At 42.7% G+C, this 20,828-nt stretch overlaps 1 protein-coding gene across 1 annotated transcript in view; it reads left to right on the top strand.

Moving 5' to 3' along the window:
* Positions 1-5,726, top strand: part of HEG1 (heart development protein with EGF like domains 1) — an 89,721-nt gene extending 83,995 nt beyond the window's left edge. The window contains exon 18 of the mRNA XM_030801767.1: positions 633-5,726. Within this exon, the coding sequence (XP_030657627.1) occupies positions 633-782 (150 nt within the window). The 3' untranslated portion in view covers positions 783-5,726. The remainder of the gene's footprint in view (positions 1-632) is intronic.
* Positions 5,727-20,828: the final 15,102 nt, after the last annotated feature.

Below are 20,828 nucleotides of genomic sequence, written 5' to 3'. Positions count from 1 at the left end.
GAAAGAAAGGGAAAGGAGAAAGGAAAGGAAAGAGAAAAAGAAAGAAAAGAAAAAGAAGGAAGAAAGATAGCTGGCTGAGCAGTCTGTAGAGGCAGAGCCTAAGCTTAGGGCATGAAGCTGTCACCTGGGTAGACAAGCTGTTCCGCACAGTGGGCTCAGGTGTTGTCCAGGTGATTCCCACATTGGGCCCTCCTGCAACTCATTTATGATACACAGTAGCTAGTATTTTATTTCTGCCAAGAAATAATTTACCTTTGGTGCTACTACGAAGGCCTCAAAGTAGCCCCTCTTATTCCCAGGGAGCCTTTTTTTGAGATCAAACTGGTCACTTGAGGATTGCTGTTGGCCTTCTAGTTTGGGGTCCAACTAGGTGGTCGTAGGACCTTACAAAGGTCAGTTCCTCCATTTGCATCAGTCGCCTTCTGCATGGTCAGGGACAGGAAGGGTTTAAAGTGGGTCGTGCTCCAGAGAGAAAGATACTTTAAAAAAATTAGAAATAATCAGTAGAACCACATCATACAGGATAAACCCAGATCTTTTCTTACATTGGTCTAAAATCATTGGGATTTAACACTGTAATTTAAACCCAAGGATGATAAATTGACTTTCCTTCTTTTCTGTTTGGCAACCAGCCCACAAGTGTAAGGAATCCAGAACTTGAACGAAACGGACTCTACCCGGCCTACACTGGACTGCCAGGATCACGGCATTCTTGCATTTTCCCCGGACAGTATAACCCGTCTTTCATCAGTGATGAAAGCAGAAGAAGAGACTACTTTTAAGTCCAGGAGAGAGAGGGACTCATTGCTCTGAGCCAGTCACCTGGGACCTCTGCTCAGAGGACTGCACCAGGAGGCTGCGCCCAGGATTTGTCGGGAGCCACGCTGAGTGGCAAGCAGGAAGAGGGACAGGCATGCGGGGCGTGACCACAGTGGAGGGGACAGGCGGATGTGGAACCACAGGCTGCTCATTCGGCACCTTTGTTGTTACTGTGAACGTGAATGTGGGCCAGTATCAAGAGAGTCTCTCTGAGTGACTGCACCATGGCACTGGCACCAGGGCGACTATTAGCCAGGGCAGACCACTAGACATCAGTGCAGGGACCTGGTTTTCCCTTCATTTGCACTTTAGTAAATTGGGTGGGAGGTTTCCTTTTGGATCTGTTTCAAGACTGTTCCAGAAAGAAGGCTTCCTTTCCTGAGACACTTCCATAGGCAGCAATTTGGTGATTTATTTGCAGCAAAATACTGGCTTGTTAATTATTTTCCTGCCCAGCACCTGTGTGCTAAACAACAGATGAGGATAAGCGTACCACTAAAGTCTGAAGATGTCGCCGTTGAACGGACAGTATTTTCATGTTTCTTATGCTACAGTTTCCAAGCCAACTCCCACAATGAAGAAATGCGTGAGGCACAGCACACAACTGCAATGTGTTTTTTTAAGTCAAGGTGACACATTTATTTAAGACTTTTTTTTTTAATCTCTTTGCAGTGAAATCTCACTTTTTTCAAACAAGCCTGGATCAGGGCAAAACAACTTATATTTGGTTTTAGCTGGAGGCTCAGCAGGCAGATTGCAGGCAGGGGGGCACTTTTCATCCATGAGGGCCTAGCCTGGGGCCTGGGACTCTGATCACCATTGTGGAGGCCAGAGGCAGCTGCGTATGGAGGAGAAATGTCAAACTGAATGCAGGTTTCACCACTCTAGGAAAGCAGCTTGTTGAGCCCCTGCAGCTGGATGTGGTTAGAGGGATGGGCTGAATAGGCAGGTTAGATTTCCTGCATCAACAGTGCTTTGGGAAGCTGCATGGATTCTTGAGGAAGAACAGGGAGCCGAGATGGAGCCACACATGAGTTTGCTCACCTGCTACTGCAGCACTTTGTTCCCAGAATCTCATGTCCACAAACCCCATGTAAACTTTCAACCACTCAAAGCTGTTTATTCGGCTGAAGAAATAACTTTTTTTTCTCACCCAGTCATTTGTACCTCTTCATATGGCTGTGTCGCACCCTCCAGAAACGTGGTTATACTTCCAGTCAGTGTGGGAGAACTGAAGACTTCCAGTTGGTCGAGGAACTGAGGGTTGACCTTCGGGAAGGAAGTTCCACTCGTCTTATTTATTATGCCTGTGATGTGGGTCCTGCCAGGGAGACATCCAGTACTCGGTGTCTTTAATTGCCACCTGGGGAACTGTGTTTATTGGCCTGCTTTGGGGCATCCTGGTTTTGGATAAAGTGAGGGGAATACGGAGGTAAAAGAATTGTCTCCGCCTGAAGCGGGGAGCCCGCTTCTCATTTCTGGAAATGGTGCAGCCATTGGGGACAGTTCTGCCCTGGGCATGGTTGTTTCTTCAAGGTCCCCTAAATATAATCCCTATTCTTACATAATCCTTGGCCCTGATGGTTTTAAGCATGAACTCCTGTGTCCCATGGTCTCCACCACTCACCATCACCCTGCTGTAGCAGGAGTCCTAGTCAGGGGAGGTGCATTTTAGTAGTTAAATTGCACTCATCCATGAGATAAATAAAAGGAGAACTGTTTTTATCAGTGGAGGCTAACCTAAAATTTCAAAGTGTCGCCTTTTTGAAATCTTGGGCCTTACCTCTCTCTCTGTAGAACCAATGGCCATTTGTGGCTCACGGCCTCACACCTAACTGGAGAGTTCTGAGCTCCTGCAGCTCACCTGAGCCCACAGACTAGGCTTCTTGGCTCCTTCCGCAGCATGCCTGCTCATCCCCAGGACCCGCAGCTGTGGGAAGAACCATGTAGGGAGGCTATTCCCAGGCATACACTTCCACTGCCTTCAGCTGACATCACAGCTGACAAATCATCTCCTCTATCGGAGCCAGAAGCCTTCAGCTCCACAAAATGAAGTGTTCTGTCCTGAAAACATTCTTGGGAAGAATCTCAACATCCAGAAAACGGTGTCCTGTGAGTTCCAACAATGCTTCTTGTTCATGGGTTTCTTGCATATGGAGTGGATTAAGAGTGTTTTATTTTGTTGTTTTAACTGAGAAAAAAAGGAGGCACCCACAAGGTTGAGTTCACACAGTCTCCACAGTTTTCAGGAGGCGTGTGGGGGTGGGGAAGGCACCTCCAGAGCATGAGGCTCTAAGGGGACATCAGTAAAGCATGTCTGTGACCCAGTGAGGAAGGGAGAGGCCAGCTGCACTCCTGCATTGGGTTCCTAGCTGCAGAAGGGTCCCACCTAGGCCGAGGGGAAACACCTGGTAGCAGAAGAGGCCTGGATGCACACCTGGCACGCCGAGGCTCTCCGCCCAGACACAGTGCTCCATGTCAGCCCCTCACTTGGGGTGTGTGATTCACATGCGCAGATGCCACAATCCTGCACCAATATCCCACAGATGGGGGAAGGTGAGAGGAAGGGGCAAGTGATGTGTAACTGCTCAAAAGATGCTTAAACCTCTGTAGAGAGGAGCCGGGCGCAGGGGCATCTGTATGTCCTGTCACACACTGCAGCAGGGAAGGGTGGCTGGCTGGCTTCCTGGTATCAGTGGTTTGGTTTAAGCTCCAGAGGGTCTTATTGCCATTGTCTTTTCCTCTGCCGCTTGAGCCAGCCCAAGGCCCTGGAGTCTGTTTCTTTAGGCGGATGAACTGACATGCTCCTACCATGACCAGGCTCTGGGCAAGGCTCCTTACAGCATCCTCGAGAGGTGGGCATGGAAGTGCCCATTTCTCAGATACAGAAACCTTCAGAGAGGATAAATAGCTTGCCTTGTAGAAGCAGGACTGAAACCCTTGTCTGCCTGACTCCCCCGGCTGCTCTGCCCACTGTAGCCCCCTGCCTTACTGTCTGGGACACCCCTCACCGTCCTGTGTACCTTAAATATCAAAGAGGGCAAGAGAGAAAGGGCTTTAAAGATAAGTTATTTTTTTAAGGAACCTTAATATTATTTTTAAGGAGTAACCAAATTAATGACATGAAATGCAAAAAAAAAAAATGCTGAATACCCTTTTGAAAATGTGCTTTCAGATTGGTATTTATATATATTTCTTAGACACTTGTCATTAAGAAAATAGTGGCTGGCTTGTGCTCAGCAAGAAGCACACTGGCACGTGGCTTTGGTATATATAGGAAGTGGAAGGCAAGGACCTGGGTTTCTGACAAGCGCAGTCAGACATACACATCCATCTGAGAGCTGCTTGCCTTGTTCCTATGGTGAGGCCATGGCTTCCACATACTGGAAGCATATTTTTGTGAACTGTTTTCAGAATTGGGAACATATTCAGTGGAATGTCTTAAACGCTGACACATCTTCCTCCTTTGAGGGGAAGTATATTTTCAGAAGCAGCGAAGTCATTTAGAGCCAAAATTGCTGATAGGTGGTTCAGTCAAGCTGGCTGATGGCATCTGAGGTCAAAAACTAAGATGTGACGATTGAGTTCTTAAAGAGGTAACTCTTAAAGTGGGCCCAAGGGAGAGGGCAGCATCTTTGGACTCCTAGGCTGGATGGCTACCCAAGAATATGCCGTTGAAGGATGACACCTATTCAGATGTGAAAGTTCCCAGAGCAGGCACCTTTGGGTCACCCACCTCGCGTGGCTTTTTGGTGCCTGCGTGAAACTGTGTTGCCCCCTGGTGAGGTGCCCAGGTGTCCTGTAAGCTGATTTAACTCTGCCTGAGGAAGAGGAGCTGTCCAGTCCAGTTGCCCTTGGCTAAGTTTAGCCTAACACACCCGAAGTTAGGGTTTTGACCCATAGTTCTAAAATACACCAGTTTTGAGACTACAGCACTTCTTTGGAAAGAGGAAGAATGCAAAGTTCAGTATTTCAATACTTTGTATTTTACTTGAAATTACCCTTAGTATCATCTTTTTGTCCTATCTGAAAGCTTTTGTGTGGATGAGAAGGGATATTTCATTGCCTCCCTTAACAAAGTGTCATTCTGAGGTTCTCATGTGTGTTTTTGGAAATAGAGATACTGGTTTTGTAGAGTTTGCCTTTGGGTATGTTTTCTTTTTTTCTTTTTCTTAAATCTCCAAGAAAGATAACTGACTAAAATAGTAGGAACATGAAAGTATTAAATGCCAATTAATTTGCTGTAGTAAAGTATCTTCATTAGCGTTATACTCCATCATATCTGGTGTAAACTCCTCACAGAAAACCCTATGAAACCAAAGGGGGACCGTTTAGGTCTAAAAAGAGACAGGTCCGAGACTGGGTCTGTCACCTGGGCATTTTCAAAGAGGACATTTTGAAGAATTTGCATATTCTGATTTTTTAAATGCACTTAACATACTTCATTACAGATTTCTTGGGTAGGGAGGATGGGATAGGCCAGGGATGGGATGGAATCAGTTCTGCCTGGGAAACTAATCCGACTCATTTACCTTTCTGTATTAACCCTGGCCTGTCCTAAAAAGAGAACGACTGTTTCATCATGAGTTGCTCTGAGTTTTGTTAATGTTTGTGTTGGTGGATTGACGGTTAAATGAAGCATGTAGCTGGAATATGAACTTTTGGAGTTTTCATGTTGTCCTGGATTTCTCTTTGTAAACTTTTAAACCTTAGCCCCTGGTTGATTGTGTTAAACCCATTATGAGAATGTTATTTAAAGTTGTATTATAATTGCAACCTCCACTAATTATTCAGTACTGTAGCAGCAAAGTATTATTTGTAAGAATTTGGTTATTTTTATACTTATATCCATTATAAGTCTGGCGTTCTAGTCAGTAAAATAATGCAATAAAATTAATATCATTTTCGTTGTGTGTTTTCCTCTTAATAACAAGAAAACCAGACCAGAATGCAACAAATTACTTTTCAGGAGGGCATCACTTAAACAGTGGAACAGCTGTACAGTGAACTTCCACATGGCAAATGTGCAGGCTGAGTCATTTCTGTATTCTCAGTGCCCAGCACTGGGGAAGTACACTTTTGATGATAGATGGGTGGATGGATGGATGGATAGATGGAGGGAGGGATGGACAAACAGAACTAAATGGCAGGAAGCCAAACTTAGAATCTAACACCTGCTTTTGTTTATGTGAATTGGAGAGCATAAGTGACCAATTCAGACACTTACAATTTCCTCCTCAATGTCTCCCACTACCCCTTCCATGCCAACTCTTCATGTGTTGGAGGAGACGGGAAAGTAAGCCTATGTGTGCTCTGGTGGGGAGAATCTGCAGAACTTTAAGATGGTGGTCCATGGATCTTACGCTCATGGTGACTGAGGGATGTGGCTGCCTGTTTAGATATACATTCGTGAATGAATTGCTTCCTTGGATGCCTTGCAGGTCAGGGATGATGAACCTCTCATATGCTTTATGGCAAAAACCTTGGCACTGGGGGAGGCCAGTAATGGCAGTTTGGGGCATGAAGGTGACCTTTTGGCAGGTTGGATCAGGGCTACGGCCTTCCAGATGAATGGAGGTGGCCAGTAGCACTCTCCTCTCCTGAGCCAGCCCCACCCACTCAGCTCTCCCTTCCCCACAGCTCACAATCCCAACTGAGGTCTGAGCTGGAACCCAGGACTGACCCCTTGCTTGTTCCCACTCAGCTTAGGCAGACTTATAAACATCACATCATGTCCAGACCTTCTCTCCCCTCATACTAATTTTTGTTTGTATTTTATTTTTTAAATTGTATATATTTAAGGTATACAGCATGATGTTTTGATATACACAGTGAAATGGCTATTATAGTCAAGCAAATTATTATATCTATCATCTCATTGTTACGTGTGTGTGTGTGTGTGTGTGTGTGTGTGTGTGGTAAGAGCACCTAAAATCTATTCTCTTAGCAAATTTTCAGTATACAACACAGTATTACTAACCATGGTACTCAGACCGTACATTAGATCTCTAGGCCGATTCATCTTACATAACTGCAAGTATGTACCCTTTGATCTATTTCTCCCCGTTTCTGTGCCCTCTCACCATTCTACTCTCTGTTTCTATGAGTTCAACTTTTTTTAGATTCCACATGTAAGTGAAATCATTCAGTGTTTGTCTTTCTGTGCCTGACCGATTTCCCTTAGCATAATGTCCTCCAGGTTCCTTGTTGCCCACATTGTTGCAAATGGCAGGATCTCTGTTTTTAATACTGAATAATATTCCACATGTGGTAATATACAACACAGTTTCTTTATCCATTCTTCTGTTGATAGGTACTTAGGTTGTTTCTGTATTTGGTTATTGTGAATAATGCTGAACCCTGGTAATTGTTTTGAACCTAAAATGGAAGAAACTTCTGCTGTGCATGATAAGCTGGCCTGAGTGCTTTATCCTACTTGTGCCCCTGACCTGGCAGCGCAGAACCTCCACCTCAGGCTTTGATTACCAGCAAGTAAAGAGCTAAAAAGTGGTTTTAAACTGTTGGGCTAAACCTCAGCAATGCGCAATGAGCCATTTCCCAGTTGCTTGGGAAGTAAAAGGTAAGGGGCACAATGCATAGATCATACAGATCAGAGTCCTCTCCCGTACTGGATATTGAACGGCTGTGGCAGCTTTCAGTTCCTAGGGCTGGATTGTGGTAGCCACTTGGCACAGTGAGCAGGAACTTCAGGTCAGAAAGATAAAAAGATGCCAGGAGTAAAGGTATTTATGTCGATGTGCATTGACCTCATAAATACTTGCAGCACCATCAGCTGGTACAAGACACTCTCCAGCCATTTTGTGGCTGTTTTCCCAGATCATGATGTCAGGCCTAAGAGGCTGCCCAGTTCTCTGAGCCCTCAGTGTCCTGATCAGTAAAGTGGGGATAATAATCATTGCCTCACAGAGTTATCGTGAGGGTTAAAGGGGAGAACTCACAGGAAAACACTATGAGCGTTTCCTATGATTTTAATACAAATCAACACAAATATCTTTACCCCTGGGATCTTTTTATCTTTCTGACCTGAAGTTCCTGCTCTCTGTGCCAAGTGGCTACCACAATCCAGCCCTAGGAATTGAAAACTATGAAGAAATAGCACATTGGTTCTCTTCAATAGGGCCCTCCTGTTACCAAAAGAAGGAAAGATGCCACTTTGGGAAGCCAAGGTGCGAGAATCGCTTGAAGCCAGGAGTTCAAGACCAGCCTGGACAACAAAGCAAGACTCTGTCTCTACAAATTTTTTTTTTTTTTAAATTAGCCAGGCATGGTGGCTCATGCCTGTAGTCTCAGCTACTCAGGAGTCTGAGGCTGGAGGATTGCTTGAGTCCAGGAGTTCAAGGCTGCAGTGAGTTAGGATCAAGCCACTGTACTCCAGCTTGGGTGACAGAGTAAGATACCACTACTGCCAACAAAACAATAACAACCACAAAATAGAGGAAAGACAGTTGCAGAATTGAATGTCATCTCCATACTGATATGCTAGTAACTCCCCCTGAAGACCTTGGACTTGTGGTCAAAATGTTCTCATCATTTCCCCTTTACTCCTTCTCCAGCCTGTTTCCTATATCATGAAGGGATTAATGGGCTCAAAATCATAAATCCTGCGGGCATAGGAACCAATCCTATCCTTGTTAAATATTATCTGCTCAGTGCCTGGCACCTAGCAGGCATTCACTAAAACAAAGAATGAGTAAGTGGGCAGACCAATCAGCCAACAAAATAAATAAATCATGACAATTAAAGATTCTGGAGCTCTAGCTCCTCTAGTAGCTGCAGGCTGATGACTGGCTGATGGTGGAAAAATATATAGCTATGACATGTCACTGAACAGGAGCACTTAGCAAAGATCTCTTGTAGCAAAGCTCAGGCACACATTTGTGGAGGAAACACTTTCAAAACACACTAGAAAGTCCTTTCCCTGGGGAATTGTGGAACTGTGCTACAGAATCTCACTCAGCAATTTAAAGGAACAAAGTACTACAACAGGCAACAACACAGATGAGTCTCAAAGTGTTGTTCTAAGTGAAAAAAGCTGGACACAAAAAGTCTCAAAGCATTGTGCTAAGTGAAAAAAGCTGGACAGAAAAAGTGTCAAAGCAATGTGCTAAGTGAAAAAAGCTGGACACAAAAAGGACACAAAAGGCTTTTCCATTTACATTACATTTGAGAAAAGATAAAACTATAGGAACAGGACACAGATGAGTGGTTGCCTGGAGGTGGAGGAGATTTCTGCTATTTACCAAATATGTCTAGCTTTCTTCCTTCCAGGCGCATGGTAGGATGTACTTTTCTACCCTTTTGAAATGTGGCCATGTGAGTTGCTTTGACCAAAGAAATGTAGATGGGAGTGAAATGTGTCACTTCTGGGAAGTTGCTTTTTTTTTTTTTTTGAGACAGTGTCTCACTCTGTCGCCCAGGCTGGAGTGCAATGGCATGATCTTGGCTCACTGCAACCTCTGCCTTTTAGGTTCAAGCAATTCTCCTGCCTCAGCCTCCTGAGTAGCTGGGATTACAGGCACGCGCCACCATGCCAGGCTAATTCTTTTGTATTTTTTCTAATAGAGATGGGGTTTCACCATATTGGCCAGGCTGGTCTCAAACTCCTGACCTTGTGATCCAGCGCCCGGCCCCTGGAAGATGCTTTAAGAGCCCGTATATGATGTTCACTTCTCTAGTCTCAGCAATCATGGAAATATGTGCTGGGATGGAGCTGTTGGTGCTCTGGGACACTGACTGCCTCAGATGAACATAATGCCTTGCTGACCAGAGTTGGACCAGAGTATGAGAAATAAATGTTGCTATGTTAAGGTACTGAGACTTAGGCATCACTTGACTTGTTATTGCAGCATTACTTAGCTGGAGTGCTGATGAGTACAACTCTCCAAAAGTAACCCTAGTTACTACAGTTCATGCAAATTGTTTGATTCCTAGTTCAATGCCATGGGACATTTATGTTATCTTTTTTTTTTTTTTTAGACAGATGATTTTTTTTTTGAGACAAGGTCTTATTATATTGCCTAGGATGAAGTGCAGTAGTACAATCACAGCTTGCTGTAGCCTCGAACTCCCGGGCTCAAGCAATTCTCCCATCCCACCACAGCCTCCTGAGTAGCTTAGACTACAGGCATGCGCCACCATACCCAGCTAATTTAAAAAATATATATAGAGATAAGATCTTGCCATGTTGCCCAGGCTGGTGTTGAACTCCTGACCTCAAGCGATCCTCCTGCCTTGGCTTCCCGAAGTGTTGAGATTACAGGCATGAACCACCATGCCCAGCCCCATTTATGATTATCATTAACATTCTTCAACCAAGTTGTTTTAATTTGTTTTTAAACATTTAAATCAGAAGCACTTATTGTGTGTCTAATATTTGCAAAAGCTGCTGTGTGAAGCTTTGTGATATGAGTGGGCTGTTGAACCAGAAGGACCTAGATTTGAAACTCACCTCTACTGCAGTGAGACCTTGATGAATATCTTAACCACTCCAGTCATTTGTTTCCTCCTCCATAACATAGAAGCAATGAAACTAGAGAATTTAGACGTATGTTGAGGGATTGAATGATAGGATGTCTCTAAATTGTGTCTAAATGATAGGGTGCATCTAAGGCTCTGGACCTGAAAGGAAGCAGGCGTGAGGAACTGTGTATTAGGCTCTGTGGCAGGCACACTTGAAGCAGCTGTCTTGTTATAGAACAGAAAAAACTAAAATATTAATTCCTCTGCCCTTCCCTCCTGCTTACTTCACGGTTGCGCAAGTAAGGCATTATCACTGTGATACTATTATCATCAATAAGATAAGAGCAGCTGGGCATGGTGGTACACACCTGTTATCCCAGCAGTTTGGGAGGCCCAGGTGGGAGGATCGCTTGAGCCCAGGAATTCGAGACCACCCTGGCCAATATGGCAAAGCCTTGTCTCTACAAAAAATACAAAAGGTACTCAGGCATGGTGGTGTGTGCCTGTAGTTCTAGCTACTAATGAGGCTGAGGTGGGAGAATCGCTTGAGCCCAGGAGGCGGAGGTTGCAGTGAGCCAAGATCATGCCACTGCACTCCAGCCTGGGCAACAGTCAGTCCCTGTCTTAAAAAAAAAAAAAAAAAAAAAAAAAAGACAAAAGCTGTATTGGACAATATGCCATAATTTGATAATCCATGTAGAACTCGATCTATATTTAGCCTGGTGATAATTAAGTTAACCAGGAGCAAGGTCCAAGTTTCCTGCCTGTCCATACCCACTACTCCCAATGGGGAGTCCCTTGTCCCTCATTTCCTTTCTGGTCGCTTCACATCTTGCACTGAGGCTAATTCCTTTGTAAAGATCAAGGGACAGATTATAGCCATCTTAGCCTGTAAAATAGGAGCAGCTTCCTCTTTGATCAAAGTATCAGAATGTGAGACCTGGACAACTTTTTAGTGAGGTCATGTGGGCCAGGGCTTTAAAAATCCTACTTATATATATATAGAGAGAAAGATGCTGATTCAGGAAGACGTTATCACTGGGCAGAGGCCAAATGCATAAAATAAGTAGGGAGATTTTTCTAAAAGCAATATGTACTCAATTTAAATGCTACCTCATTGATATGCGATAATGTCCTTTCTACATTTTTGGTAATAAAAATGTCCCTTATAATGGTGATAGAAGATGGTAGTTTTCTGTACCTACACTTAGTCAGCAGCTCCATGTCAGTCCCCTCCACAATCAATTTTTTTTTGACATGTCACTAATTTTTCTAAGCCTTTAAATCTGTGAGCCACTAATGTAGTCCAGTCCTGCCATGTTACAAAAGAGGATTTTCAGGCCCAGTGAGGCTGAATGACTTTACCCAAAGTTTCCTAATGTCCCTGGTTGTATTTTTCCCCAGCAGGACAGAAACATCCTCATATGGTGGGACAGAAGAATGCAGGCTTCACAGACAGATCTAGATGCAAATCCTGGGCTCAAATGAGCTACTTACTAGGACAGGACCTTGGCAAGGCCACGGAATTCTCAGATCTTAGTTGTTGCTTTTGTTTGCTACTTTTAAAACCAGGACAGTTCTGGCATTAAAAGGAAGTCCTGGCTGGGCGCAGTAGCTCACGCCTGTAATCCCAGCACTTTGGGAGGCTGAGGCAGGTGGGTCACCTGAGTTCAGGAGTTTGATACCAGCCTGGCCAACATGATGAAACCCTGTCTCTGCTAAAAAATACAAAAAGTTAGCCAGGTGTGGTGGCGGGTGCCTGTAATTCCAGCTACTCGGGAGGCTGAGGCAGGAGAATCACTTGAACCTGGGAGGCAGAGGTTGCAGTGAGCCAAGGTCTCACTACTGTACTCCAGCCTGGGCAACAAGAACAAAACTCTGTTTAAAAAAAAAAAAAAAATTAAGGGAAGTCCCTTTCAAAGGGCAAAACCAGACTTCTTCACAGCAACGTGCAAAGCCAGAAGGCAATGAGTCAACATCTATGAGGTTATTAATTTAATCATGAAAGCAATGGGCAGATTTTGTCCAACAGAAATGATTTTAGAGAACCTGGCATGCAAGGAAAACCACTCCATGGGGACATCTGCCAACTAAGAGAGGAATCAAAACACAGAGTTTGGGAATGAAAATGCTATGAGGGATAAATATTAGATGTGTTTGATATAGAATTAATGCTAAAAACTGAACGAATTAAGATTTGGAAATAGAATATGTTATAAAACCCTGATAGAGTAAAAATAATATAGGCAACAAAACAGGAGGTAGGGAAAGAAAAATGAGATGTTCTTCTGCTTATTTTTGGTGTGTATCTATATATATCCTAGCACAGTTCCTGGCATATTGTAGGCACTCAATAGATGCTGAGGGCTATTATTATGGCTTTCTTGAGGAGGCGAATAAGAGCTTTAAATTCTAACTATCATACCCCCCTGTATTAGTTGGGGTTCTTAGTTGCAGACGTAAGCATCCAATCTGTTTGATTTAAAGGATATCAGGTGACTCACAGAATTTCCAGAGGGTCTTGGAAGATCCGCAGACAGGAACAGGAGTCAAATCACTCTGCAGGAGGGCTCTAGTGAAGACAGCCACACTGCCACCACCACAGGGCATGGACTACACAGCACCCACCACTGATCCTGGCAAAAAAAGGACTCTGTTTGTGCCTGCTTCCTTTCTCTCTTCTTTTTTTTTTTTTTTTGAGACAGAGGCTCACTCTGTCACCCAGGCTGGAGTGCAGTGGCATGATCTTGGCTCACTGCAACATCTGCCTCCCGGGTTCAAGCGATTCTCCTTCCTCAGCCAGCTGAGTAGCTGGGATTATAGGAATGAACCACCATGCTCAGCTAATTTTTGTATTTTTAGTAGAGATGGAGTTTCACCATGTTGGCCAGGCTGGTCTCAAACTCCTGATCTCAGGTGATCTGCCTGCCTCATCCTCCCAAAGTGCTGGGATTACAGGCATGAGCCACCACATCCGGCCCATTTATCTCTTCTAAATACAAGTCCTAGGCAGGTGCCTCTGACTTATGGTGCCAAGTAACAGGCCAGTATCCCAGCAACAAGAAAGGCTGTGGTAGCAAGGTCCTGGCTTCTACCTTGCAGAGGCTGGCCTCGTGATGCGGGAGATCCCCAGCTGCAGGGAGGGCTGCAAAGATGCCATGCAGCCTCAGAAAGGGCAATTGCTGTCCAGTCCACCTCCTAAATACCCCTTCTGATGCTTGGTGATCCAAAGACCAAAAGAATCCTGAGATCACCTGAAACCTATGGTAAATTGGTTTTTACTTATTCAAAGGTTCTGCTAATTCACGGAAATATATTTACGTAAAATTCTAAAATCTCAGAGAAGGGACCCCTTATCCAATGTAAAAACACTGTTATCAGAGACCTCTCAGTTCTTAGCTGAAAGAAGGAGAGAGTTGATATTATTAAAAAATATAGGCTTGGCATGGTGGCTCCCAGCACTTTGGGAGGCCGAGGTGGGTGGATCACCTGAGGTTAGGAGTTTGAGACCAGCCTGGCCAAGATGGTGAAGCCCTGTCTCTACTAAAAATACAAAAAATTAGCCGGGCGTGGTGGGGGGCACCTGTAATCCCAGCTACTCAGGAGGCTGAGGCAGGAGAATCGCTTGAACCTTGGAGGCAGAGGTTGCAGTGAGCCAAGATCGTGCCATTGCACTCCAGCCTGGGCGACAGAGAAAGACTCCATCTCTAAAAAATAAAAAAATAAGTAAAATAAAATATATATGTGTATATATACGTGTGTGTATATATACACGTGATATATATATATTTTTATATATATATACACATATATACTGGGTGTAAAGAAAAACATAGTTTTACTGTACATATAGATTTCAGTACTATTCATGGTTGCAGACATCCACTTGGGGTCTTGGAACAAATGCTTCATGGAGAAGGAGGAACTACTGTTCCTGACCCTTAGCCTGCAAGGACACAGGCATTCGTGAAGAGGATGGCTATAGAGAAGGAAGAAGTAGAGAAACCTCTCCAGATGAAGCAGATGTGTCCCAACAGCATCCTTTGTGATAAACAACAGCATTAAAGGTAAAACTAGCACAGGTGGAAGAGAAATGTTTTAAGACATCAGATGGAGATCCTTTGCTTTAAAAAATATTAAATATACCTCAACAAACTAGGCATAGAAGGAACATGCCTCAAAATAATAAAAGCCATCTATGGCAAACCCACAGCTAACATCATACTGAATGGGGAGAAGTTGAAACCATCCCCCCTAACAACTGGAACAAGACAAGGATGCCCACTGTCACCATTTCTATTAAATATAGTACTGCAGGCCAGGCACGATGGCTCACGCCTGTAATCCCAGCACTTTGGGAGGCTGCAGTGGGTAGATCACGAGGTCAGGCATTCAAGACCAGCCTGGCCAACATAGTGAAACCCCATCTCTACTAAAAATACAAAAAATTAGCTGGGCGTGGTGGTGGGCACCTGTAATCCCAGCTACTTGGGAGGCTGAGGCAGAAGAATCACTGGAACCTGGGAGGTGGAGGTTGCAGTGAGCCAAGATGGTGCCACTGCACTCCAGCCTGGGCGACAGTGCAAGTCTCCACCTCAAAAAAAAAAAAAAAAAAAAAAAAAAAAATATATATATATATATATATATATATATATATATATATATATTTATTTATTTATTTGTTTATTATATGTATCTGGAAATCCTAGAGAGCAGTCAGGGAAGAGAAAGAAAGAACGGGCATCCACATTGGAAAAGAGAAAGTCAAATGATCTCTGTTTGCCAGTGATACGATTGTATGATTGTATACTTAGAAAACCCTAAAGACTCCTCCAAAAGACTCCTAGATTGATAACTAAATTCAGTAAATTCTCAGGTTACAAAAATCAATGTACACAAATTAGTAGCACTGCTATACACCAACAATGACAAAGCTGAGAATCAAATCAAGAACTCAATGCCTTTTACAATAACTGCAAAAAAATAAAAATAAATAAAATACCTACACATACACTCAACCAAGGAGGTAAAAGATCTCTACAAGGAGAATTACAAAACACTGCTGAAAGAAATCACAGATTATGCAACCATATGGAAATTTGTTACATTCCATGCTCATGGATTGGAATTATCAGTATCAAGAATAAATATACTGCCCAAAGCAGGTTGAATGCAATTCCTATCAAAATACCAACATCATTTTTCACAGAATTAGAAAAAAAATCCCAAAATTCATATGGAACCAAAAAAGAGCCCATAGCCAAAGTAATCCTAAGCAAAAATAATAATAATAATAATAATAAATAAATAAATAAATTCTGGAGGCATCATATTACTCAACTTCAAATTATACTGCAAGGCTATAATGATCAAAACAGCATGGTTCTGGTATAAAAGTAGATACATAGACCAGTAGAACAGAATAGAGAACCCAGAAATAGTCAAATACTTACAACCAACTGATTTTTGACAAAGCATACAAAAATACAAACTGGGGAAAGGACACCCTATTCAATAAATTGTGCTAGGAAAACTGGATAACCATATGTAAGAGAATGAAATTTGATCCCTATCTCTCACCTATACAAAAAATCAACTCAAGATGCATGAAAGACTTAAAATAAGACCTGCAACCATAAAAATTATAGAAGAAAACCTAGCAAAAACAATCTTGGACATTGGTCTAGGCAAAGAATTTATGACTAAGACCCCAAAAGCAAATGCAATAAAAAGCAAAAAGAAATAAATGGGACCTAATTAAACTAAAAGGCTTCTGTACAGCAAAAGAAATAACCATCAGAGTAAACAGACAAGCCACAGAGTGGGAGAAAATATTTGCGAACTATGCATCTGACACAACTAATATCCAAAATCTACAAGAAACTCAAACCAGCAAGAAAAAAACATAATCCCATCAAAAAGTGGGCAAAAGGCTGGGTGCAGTGGCTCACACCTATAATCCCAGTACTTTGGGAGGCCCAGGCAGTAGGATCACTTAAGCCCAGGAATTTGAGACCAGCCTAGGCAACATGGCAAAACCCTATCTCTACAAAAAATACAAAAATTATCTGGGCTTGGTGGTGTGACCCTGTAGTCCTAGTTACCCAAGAGACTGAAGTAGGAGGATCGCTTGAGCCTGGGGAGTCGAGGCTGCAGTGAGCCTTGATCACACCACTGCATGACAGAGTGAAACCCTATCTCAAAAAAAAAAAAAAAGAAACAAAAAGTAGGCAAATGACATGAATAGACATCTCTCAAAAGAAGAAAAAGAAGATATACAGGTGGTCAATAAACATGAAAAAATGCTCAACATCACTAATCATCAGAGAAATGCAAATTAAAATCACAATGAGATACTACCTTGCCTCTACCAGAATGGCTATTATTAAAAAGCCAAAAAACAATAGATGCTGGTATGGATGTGGTAAAAAGGGAATGCTTATATACTGCTGGTAGTAAGGTAAATTAGTACAACGTTTATGGAAAACAGCATGGAGATTTGTCAAAGAACTAAGGGTAGATCTACCATTCAATTCAGCAATCTCACTACAGGGTATCTACCCAAAGGGAAAGAAGTCATTATATCAAAAAGATGCCTGCATGCATGTGTTTATCACAGCTCAATTCACAATTGCAAAAATATGGGACCAACCTAAGTGCCTATCAACAGATGATGGATAAAGAAAGTGAGATATATATACACCATGGAATACTCCTCAGCCATAAAAATGAATGAAATAATGTCTTTTGCAGCAACTTGGATGGAGCTGGAGGCCATTATTCTAAGTGAAGCAATTCAGGAGTGGAAAACCAATTGCTGTATGTTCTCAGTTATAAGTGGAAGCTAAGCTATGAGTATGCAAAGACATAAAGAATGGTATAATGGACATTAGATATTTGAAAAGGAGGAGGGTTGGGAGTGAGGGATTAAAAAAAACTACATATTGGATACAATGTACACTACTCAGGAGACAGGTGCAGTAAAATCTCAGAATTCACCACTATACAAGTCATCCATGTAACCAAAAACCACTTGTACCTCAAAAGCTATTGAAATCAAAAATATATAAATAACACCAGAAATATAGATTACTGAAATCTCAAGATGAGAAGAGATCTTAGCCATCAACTACTCTAAAATGCCTAAAAACCCTTTAAACATGCCTAAATCCTCTCTCTGAGTACATGTCCCAGTGACAGGGAGCTCATTTGCTCCAATGAGGCCCCCTGTAGAGCTCCGTAGCTTCAACTGGAGGAACGTCCTTTCCTAATTTCAACCCAGCGATTTTCTCTGCTTGGAAGAGAGTCCTCTCAGAAGGGGTAAGGAGCTTGGAGGGAGGAGTTGAGAAAGTGGATTTAGGTTAGGGCTGCATGGGGACAGATATGAGCAAAGCTAATCAGGAGAGAGGAGAGTTGACAGTGCAGAGGAGGGTCTGTTGTCCTCCTACGTGAAGGTAGGGTGGGCTCCACATGCTGAGAAGCACTAGCCAAAGGGGACAGATTCTTTTGCTCTGAGTCCCAGGGTGAGGCCCTAGCAGACACAGCCAACTTTCCAGGGACTCTGGTGAAGAGCAAGAGTTCCCTGCTCATCTCCGTGGCTTCTCCCCACCCATCCTCACAGGCATGGTGGGGAGGGCAGAGGCTGAAGAGTTAGTGGGTGAGGGTGGATGACATTGGCCATTCATGCAGGCTTCCTGGGTGCACATCCCCACTTACTAGCTCCGTGACCCTGGGCACATTATTTTTAATCACTTTGTGCCTTAGTTTCTTCAAATGTTAACAATAATAGAATCTACCTGTTGGAGTTATCATGAGAATTGAACGAGTCAATATTCATTAAATATAGCATTTATTAATACAATCATATGTATTAAATTGCATGTATAAATGTACCTATTCGTTAAATGTAAAAACTACATTTTGTAGTTCACACTGTGAATCAATCAATTGAACTGTGACTTGGGTTTCACCATTTATGTAGCTGATTTCACATAATGCCGTGTTTCTTTTTTTTTTTTAGCATATTCCCAACAACCTCCAAAACTGTGAAACAAGTTGAGAAGCACACTGTAATGAGAGGAGCACATCCTACTCACTCTCTTGCCCCTCAACACAGTGCTTGTGTCCAAAGAATTAAGTCAGAGTAACCTTTAATGGTAATGGAAATTCGAGGCCATGAATATTCACTGAGCCTCTCTCTGTCCCCTTATTGATAGGCATCACAATAAAGCAAATTTTCTCCTCCTACTTCTCTACAGTGGCAGATAGGTCGAAAGACTCACTGACATCAATGCTATTGATTCATAAATGTGTATTATTCTTAAATTTCTATTATTAGCTTCTTGGTCATCACCCACTAGACTGTGGACTCCTCAAGAACAAAGACCTCAGTCTTACTTATCTATTTGTTTTGGTATCAACCCCTACTCCCCCTGTTAACACATGGTAGGTGCTTAATAAGTACTTGTAAAATCGGCTTTCATTTCAGTCCCTCCCCATTCCATAATGCCCCATTCTCTACCCTCTTTAGTTCATGCATTTGGCTAAAGATCAAGGATCAAGTTGGCCTCTTTGGCTAATTTATTCTTTTTTTTTTTTTTTTTTGACGCCCAACAGGAAACACAGTTAATTTTTTCTTAAATACCCTTGTGAATGTGCCAACCAGTTGACATTTCAGGGGTGGTATGCTTATTAATAGACAATTGTGTCATATACCTAAAACAAGTTTCAGGGTCCATGATTCTCTGGTCTATCAGCAGTAATAACTTTCTGTAAGTTACTAATAATGTGACGTTGCAACATGTGGGTCATAAAACAGGGAATCAATTGACTTATGGAAGGCTAAAATTAGAAATGAGCTCAGGAAATGTTGGTTTATCACTCAACTTCCCAGTCCTATTTTACAGATAAGAAAACTAAAGATCAGAGAGGGCAAAATATTTTGCAGGTTACATAGCTGGTTTATAGAAGGTTGGAATAAGAGTCCAGTTTATTATCCTTTCTGCAGCACACGTAGTCATTGAAAGTGTGTGTCATAAAAGCACGTAAGCTACAGAAGCATACGGGAGAGGGCAGGCCCGCAAGCACAGCTGTGTTGACTGACTAGGCAGGATACAGGCAGACGTCATCGGTGATTCTGGAAGAAGGCCTGGTTGGGGAACACGGGCAGGGATGTGGGGCAGGCATAGATAAGTGTCTAGATTAAATAGTGACAGTGTGGCCTAGTGAGTACAGCATGGCCTTGAAACCTGGGATTTAATCCCAGATCTGACACATATCCCTTTGTTACTTAACTTCTCTGTTGCTGAATTTTTTAGTCAATAAAAATGTGCCCATAAAACTGACTTCTCAGAGTTGAGTTAAAGGAGACAATGGATGTCTTATAATATTCAACCTAGCCTCAGGAAAGAGTTCTGAAAGATGGTGGTTTCTGATATCCTAATGGAGGTCAAGCCTTGTGGTCATTCTAGGAGGTCAAAATTGAGAGCCCATTTCCCCTGTCAATCTTTGGGACACTGCTGGACAATGATGAGCTCTTATGTTGGTGAGGGAAGTACCTATCCTCATTGAGCTGATAGCTCTCTAGATCAGGGGTTGGCAAGCTATACGCCATGAATTAGAATCAGCCAGTTGCCTATTTTTGTAGGATCCACGAGCTAAGAATTATTTTTGCATTTTAAATCACTAAAGTAAAACTTTAAAGTAATAATTTGTAAAATGTGAAAATTATATAGAATCCAAATTTTAGTGTCCACAAAGTTTTATTGGAACACAACCACACTCATTTGAGTGTATATAATCTGTAGCTGCATTTGTGCTGTAATAGCAGAGTATAGTAGTCATGACAGAGATTGTATGTGATGTTGTCACCACTGCACGCTGAAACAGAACACTACACATCCCAGTGATGCAGCTATGACTCAACAATATTTCAAATGCCATGCATATGGTCATACCATGACATTATCTTTCTTTCTTTCTCCCTCCCTCTCTTTCTTTCTTTCTTCTTCTTTTCTTTTTTTTTTTTGAGATGGAGTCTTACTCTGTCATTGAGGCTGCAGTGTAGTGGCACAGTCTCGGCTCACTGCAACTCTGCCTCCCAGGTTCAAGTGATCCTCCTGCCTCAGCCTCCCAAGTAGCTGGGATTACAGGTGGCTGCCACCACACCTGGCTAATTTTTGTATTTTTTGTAGAGACAGGGTTTCACCATGTTGGCAAGACTGGTCTCGAACTCCTGGCCTCAAGCAATCTGCTTGGCTCGGCCTCCGAAAGTGCTGGAATTACAGGCATGAGCCACAGCGCCTAGCCCATTTTCTTTTCTTTTTATTAAATTACCAATGCACACCCATCGTGTCAAAACAAGAAAAGAAGAGAAAAGGGGACTTTAAATGTCATGCATTTAAGTCACAGTATGAATTATTTTCGGGTGTGGAATAGGGATTATTTTGTTATCAAAATAGATGGCAAAGCATTGTGTGTACTATGCAATGACAGTATAGGTAGGCTAAAATAATAGTTCATGTTAATAT

Source organism: Nomascus leucogenys, chromosome 21 (genome assembly GCF_006542625.1).
Source record: "Nomascus leucogenys isolate Asia chromosome 21, Asia_NLE_v1, whole genome shotgun sequence".
NCBI classification, from domain to species: Eukaryota; Metazoa; Chordata; class Mammalia; order Primates; family Hylobatidae; genus Nomascus; species Nomascus leucogenys.
Note: the sequence above shows the minus strand (reverse complement) of the source record. Positions and strands in the feature narration are given on the sequence as shown.